Below are 6,813 nucleotides of genomic sequence, written 5' to 3' on the forward strand. Positions count from 1 at the left end.
TTAGCATTAATTTTCCATACGAGGATGAACGAGTGAACATAATGGTTTTAAAATGATGTAGCTGTACTATAGTGACATCATAGAAGAGTTACCTAAAATTCAACAATTTTCGAAAGGAACGTCAAATCCAAAACATTCACTGGTCATTCAAGTAAATAAAATTGACTAAACTGCTCATCTTTCCAGATTTGTGTATAGATATGATCTTTTTTGTCAAAAATGTTGTATCCAGTTATTCGTGTCAATATGTCTCACGTTCCCTCATTGTGCCCTAAAGTAACAAAACTGATTTTTGTGTTGTTCAACAATGCGCTCATTTATTGTTTAAAGGTTTTAGGTTGTGTTGTGGTTGTGGGTTACCGTTTGTTGTGGCAAAATCTCTTTCAGTGTTTTACTGTATCAGTCTATGGAACGGTAAACTAGCATCCCAACTAACTAATTTGTGATACGCGACAACGACCAACCTTATAAAACGATAAGTTTTTTTAGTCGATTATTATCCACCACAATTGCGATGTTTTTGGTTAAGGTTTGAAAATAATTTGCAATGGCAAGATATTTTTGTTTTAATTCCTAAGAACGGACATGCCGTATATTTGATGGCAAGATAACATATCTTCTTGTTTTTAAACATTGGTTTGATTATTCAAACTTAATTTTTTCATTATTGAATGACGAACATTTAGTATGTTCAGCATGTGTGCTACAAGAAAACGCACATACAAGGGGTTTTCGTCCCATCTACTACAAGTTGAATAATTCCATTTAATAAATGTTTTGAAGTTAATGTACTGCTTAAATCTTCTTTTCATAAATTTCTTGTATTTTGATCTTTTCTGTCTTTCTTTCCCTCTATCATCCTCTCTCTCTTCCTTCGCTTTTCCTCTTCACTACTATTCTGTTCTCTTCATCTAAACATATGTGCCATGTTGGGACCATTATGTACTCTAAAAATTATCTTTTTAAACTACCATCAACAAATGTTTCTCGACAAACAAACATCTGTACTATTTGTCACACGCAATTTTTCAAATGGAAAAAACCTGCGTACAAAATCGCCCGACATGGGGCACTACAACAAATGAAAAAATCTATTTCAAAACCAATTTTCGTAATTTTTCATATTAAACAGTGGATCTGCCCGAAATCAAAGGCAATCATAGAAAATTTCGCACGTTGGTCACCAGCTACATAGGTAATCTAACATCATTCTCCTGTTCGTGTTGTTGTTGTCGTTGTCGTTATCGTTTTGCAGTGTTGCTACATTTAGTATAGTTGTTTTTAATGATTGCTTAGCTATCTTTCGCTTACGTGTGCTCTTTTTTTTGTCGATTTTCTGGTTCTATTTGACTTTTTCTTAATACTATCATAAACGGATAATTTTTTCTATATCATGTTTTCATTTGTTTGATGAAAAATAAACTAAATATTTTTTTGGTTGCAAGCTAAATAAATTAAAACATTTCTATATTATATGATATTTGCTTTTAAGACATTAGAATTCTTCTGCGCGTTTTTGCTTCCTACCTAACCTATGTCTGAATTTTATGTCGTTTCTTCGTCACGCTAATGCTTGATAAGAATGATCGTAGGTTCTTGATAAATATCTCATCAATGTGCTACGCTGTCGCTTTTTGGAGATAAGATGTCACTGTGTATTGTAACATGTTGTACTTGTCGCGTTTATCATACTATTTTTTTTATTTCGTAATAATATTGTTCATCGACAAATCATTAATCATTAATTAATCGCAATCGTCTTAAAATTAAACTATTTTTTTTAAACTCATATTTAAGTTTCATTATAAATACTTTTTTATTTCAGTCTCGCATATACATATTTCACGATCGCATTTATAAATGTTTACTTAAACGATTCCCTAACTAAAATCTGAATATATAATAGCTACACAAGTGATTTGCTTCTTGCAAAGTTTCATTGTAATAAGCATTTGCAATGAAATCTAATATTAGTTGTGAATATTAAACAAAAAAAAATCACTTACATTACTATATACAATAACTCATGAGGATTAAGTTATCTGGTTTGTTTTCCTTACGCTTGTATGATTGTGAATTTGTTGCATGAGACCACCTATTGTATTTGTGTGATTTGTTACCCCTCCAAGCAATTTTATTTATTATTTCCAAAAATGCAGTTCGCTACTTTATCAAAACATTTCCCCCTTTTTCTCGAAACGATTCTCCCCTTTTTGAGGTACATATCTTTTGGACAAAAGGAGAATTTCAGATTCAGTGATCATATGTCAACAGCGCTGTGTATATTATTTGTGATTGTTTCGCTCTTTGGCTAGCTGAATCGCAACTCAGATATAATAACTAATATTTTAAAAGGAACATAGCACTTCCTACTTCAATGGTTGGCTGATCCAGCTTTTGTAACAAAATCTTAGAAGATTTTTGGCTTTTAAACTATCTTTTTCTCTCGTTATTTCGTCTTGGTGCTTCAAATTTTGTTTACTTGGTGATATCACTTAGAGCATATAGAACTTTTTTTTATATTGAGTGACATATTAATATGAATTAACTGATTTGTTTGTGTTGCAATAGGGTATATTAAATTCTTGCTATTCATTAATCCAATTAATAACTCCGCTTTCTCGAGAGTTAGTAACAGTTTTTTAACTTTACATATACACATAAATATACTATTGAATTATTACTTTATTATGCTTTTCTATTTTATCTCTTTTTTTCTTTTTGTTTTCTTTATGTCAAACCAATCAAATGCCAAATCTAAACGATCCTGTGTTCTTCTCAACCTGCTACCACCATCGATCCCTCCCTTCGGATCGCCAATTACCTCGACCCTTCGATCAACACCCTGCGTCATCTGTAATCCGTCCATCCGCTGGCGAACTCCTGTTTATTGCGCTTTTTTATCCATTTACGCTACCGATTCAATTTCGGTTCATTTGTAAACAAAAATTATCCTCTATTTATAAAATTGAATTTTAAAACGTTAAACGTTGCTATCAAAGCGCTAAAACACTCACCATCCAAGAGAAAAAGTTTATCGAAGGCAGCCCAGAGAGCAAAACTTGAAGAAACAGATAGCCAGCGTAAGTGTTTGCCTCGACCTTAAGTTAACCCCTTAGGACTTTAATTTTAGACTTAAGTTCATCATTTCTCTTCAGTTCATTGTGTTGTCTCTTTTCTTAAGCTATTATTTCTCACCATACATAAATTGCGCTCTCTTTGCTATGAAGAAGAAGTTGAGTTTCTTTATCCACCCTATCGCCATGCTTACCGCAGATTGAAACATCTGTTTGATTTATGTTTTATTTAAATCGCGTATCGCAAATTCAAAGCGTTCGCGTAGTTTACGTTCAATTCATTGCCATGCTCCAAACATTGCTCATGTTATACTTTGTTACCATGTGTTCCATCAACTCCCGGCAGATAACGCATCTCTACGTCCTGCCTGTTTTTTTGCCTTTCTTCATGGCTATTTACACCTGTATTGTTTGAAATGCGCATTGGATTGCATACGTTTATGGCCTATTTTGAAGCATACTATAGACCGTGGCAGTTGAATAAGTTTCCTATCGCCTCTTTCTTCTATGAATGCTGCTGAAGTGATCTATACTACTACTATTTTATCAACCAGTTCCCAAATCCCGCATGAGCGAACTGTATGCTGAAGATTTGAAGATTTCGCTGTCATTCGCAAAATCTCGTCATCCTCCTTTTCTGTGTGATAAATGTCATCGTAATCATCTTTCTGTCACTATTCCCTTTCTATTTCTTCTGGCAAAAAGTATATGTTGCCCAACGTAATAATAAATCCGTGTTTTGTCTTTCGCTATTTATTTACTTCCTATTATACCTCACTCATGTCTCAATGTACTGTGTTATGATCACAGGATGTTTCACCGTTACGTGTGTTGTACTCTTCCAGTATCTCTCTTATCTTCAATATATCCTTCCATTGCTAGTCATAAGTCATAAGTGTGATATCCATTACGCGGATCATCCACTTCATACACTAGCCGTGCACTATTATAGTAGGAAACTTCTAATATTTACTTTTATACATCTCTCTGGGTACTGTTCTTCTCAACAATGACGCAATGGCGGGTTGTAATCGTTTCTGCAACGTCAACACATTCCTAACAGCTGTAGCAGGCAGTTCACATCATCACCAAAATCAACCTTTCAACCCAACCCAGACGCATTTCAATCAACATACCACGGGGACTCCGAAATCAGGTAAGGAAACATCAATTATAATTCCTTAAAGTGAACCTTTTAAACGTTTTGCTGTAGAGGGATGAATGATACTAATCAAATAATCAATGTAGTAACACATTTTAACAGTTTTGAATTTCTTCTTGTTTTCTTGATTAATAACTTTCGCTGCGGGGAATCTTCTCGTTTGTCTCGCCCTTAACAATGGTACTCATGCTAATCTTCATTCATGTGTGATCCGTGTTATACTAACCATATTGTTCGGCCATTGCACTGGATCGTACGTGATCAGATGTAGACACGAGCTCTAGTGTGCATACGGCGGCCACCATCACAACGACGTCTAGCAGCAGCGCTGGTGCAGGTCGTGGAGAAAATAGTGGTGGCAGGACTGCTGGATCGAACAGAGGAGCGACAAGTGCTGCCCTGTCTGCCAGTGGTGGCAGTGATAGGGCCAATGCCGCCGTAACACCGACCAATATGCCGCCGCTCAAGAAGAAAACAACTGTCGTAAAGCAAAGCGTTCCGCCTCCTGTCCCACCGAGGGGGTCGCCCAAATTCAGCAAAGGAGCAGGTGGTGGTACGGGACGGGCAGGTGGTACAGGATCACTTCCGAGCCAATCTAGTGGTCACCGGGGGCGTTCCAGCGCAGGTGTGTGTCTGCAAAAAGGAAGAAAAAGTAATCCTTCTCTTCCTTTTGTCTTCTTGTGGTTTTATACGTACTTCTTTGGGTAGACAATTCGTTTGCATTTCTTTTATCGCATTCATTATCGTTCTGTATGATGATTTTTTTACCAGACTGATTTCATTTCCATTTTACATTCTTATAAGGAATGTGCTGCATGCGATTCGTTTCTTAGAACTCCTTTTTTGTAACATTGAACAGTTGTTTGTTGTCTTTATGGTAGGGATTTTTCTTTATTAAATTCAATTTTTAACATTATTACTGCACATTTTATCTCTTTTCTCACTCATCAATCGTATATTATGGTCACGTTTACGTTTGTTCAGTTTGGTGTTTGTCAATTCCAATAAATGTGTGGAAACCGTCATATGTATCGGTTTGTTCGCCGCTGTATCAGTAGGGCGTTGGCCGGGCATCCTCATTGCTAATGGCTGAGTAATTTGCCGCGGATCAATGCCGTTATAAGGAAATCTGTTTTTCGGCATTTATTTGAAATTTGGTACTGAAATCATTTCGAGTGTATTTCAACAGTAGTGAGCAGTAGAAGTGAATGAATAATTCGCTATTGTATCGCTAAAGTTGTTAGTCTTCTATCGCCACTTCCCCTTCTGTTTCTGCATTATCGGAGAGCTGTAACAGCAAGCCTTGCACAAAAAAATTATATATTGTTTGGCCATGCCTTTGTTGATCTACAATCAAAATTAGTTTTCTAAAAGGATTCCATACTTTTGCCTTCTCTCTCCGATCTTGCATCCAAACACGATACAAATGAGTGAGGAACGGGTGTGTGTTATTTTTGTATGTCTTCGCTTTCACCTTTGATGTTGTGAACACGATTTGTGCAGGTAAGCAGCAAAGGAATGGCACTGGAATCAGACACTCAGCATCTGGCCACGATCGCAGAGGTCTTGATCGTAATGGACACCACCAACCGCCTAAGATATCATCACCAGCCTGTGGCGCTAGTAGAAGTGTTCTCGATCCACTACAAGAGATTTGTTCTAACCAATGCGCTTCCAATGAAAGCCACTCACCGAATAAGGTTCTCAGCTGGCTCAGCAGCAACGACTTCCGCATTTCAGAGAACGGTGACAATCTATCGATCGATGGCGAACAGGAGCAGCATGGATCTACAGTGAATCGGGCGACGGCACAAGAAGAGACAGAGACTCCACCTGAACGGGCAATAGCGCTAACACCTAGGGCTCCTAAAGTAGTTGCATTCAAGCGGAAACCTATGGAGATTGATGACGACGAAATTGCATTGGCCAACGTAAGGGAAGCGCGGGAGTCCTTCGAGCGACGGTCCAGTCGTAATCATAGCGGATCGTCGGTTCAACGCGTGATACGAAGCTTCGAGCGTAACGCTGCCGTCGCTCAGATAGCACGCTCCGAATCGATGCTCTCGCGTGTACCAAGTCACTCGTCTGGTACAGTCACCGCTAACAAGCGCTACAGCACACCCCTACCCATCACGATACCGATAATTCGTGAGACGCTCGTAGATGATGAGAACAATAATGGTGCGACTACTGGTAGCGATTTGTCCATCTTTGTTCCGATGGCGGAACAAATAGAACAGAAGAGCGATCTCGCAACCGTTGAAGACGATCGTTCCGTTTTGGCAAATTTGAAGAATGTAGTCAAGGCACGTCGTGAACAGTTCCTAAACAGCACTTCCTCGCCGGTCTCGACACTTGAGCGTCCCATAGAGAAACGGCATATCCCGCTGCAAAACGGATCGCTACCACCGTTAGCCCCCAAGGCGGTTCATCTTTCCAGAACCAAACCATCCACCCGATCTTCCGTACGGGATAGAGAAGAGATTCAAAGAAAAATCGAGCAGATAGAGGCGGAAATACGGGCTAACGAGGCAAGACTTAAGGGAATGCCTGCTACCCAATCGAAGATACTGA

At 38.2% G+C, this 6,813-nt stretch overlaps 1 protein-coding gene across 11 annotated transcripts in view; it reads left to right on the forward strand.

Moving 5' to 3' along the window:
- The window catches only part of LOC125949805 (phosphatidylinositol 4-phosphate 5-kinase type-1 gamma), a 43,632-nt gene that overhangs the window by 28,264 nt on the left and 8,555 nt on the right, over positions 1–6,813 (forward strand). For 9 of the 11 annotated variants that reach the window (XM_049677166.1, XM_049677165.1, XM_049677164.1 and 6 more), the window contains 4 exons: positions 1,133–1,195; positions 3,003–3,083; positions 4,141–4,233; positions 4,505–4,864. In XM_049677166.1, coding sequence (XP_049533123.1) covers positions 1,133–1,195; positions 3,003–3,083; positions 4,141–4,233; positions 4,505–4,864 — 597 coding nt within the window. The remainder of the gene's footprint in view (positions 1–1,132; positions 1,196–3,002; positions 3,084–4,140; positions 4,234–4,504; positions 4,865–6,813) is intronic. The other 2 variants (XM_049677169.1, XM_049677167.1) reach the window with 2 other exon arrangements.

This window comes from Anopheles darlingi, chromosome 2 (genome assembly GCF_943734745.1).
Source record: "Anopheles darlingi chromosome 2, idAnoDarlMG_H_01, whole genome shotgun sequence".
Lineage (NCBI taxonomy): Eukaryota > Metazoa > Arthropoda > Insecta > Diptera > Culicidae > Anopheles > Anopheles darlingi.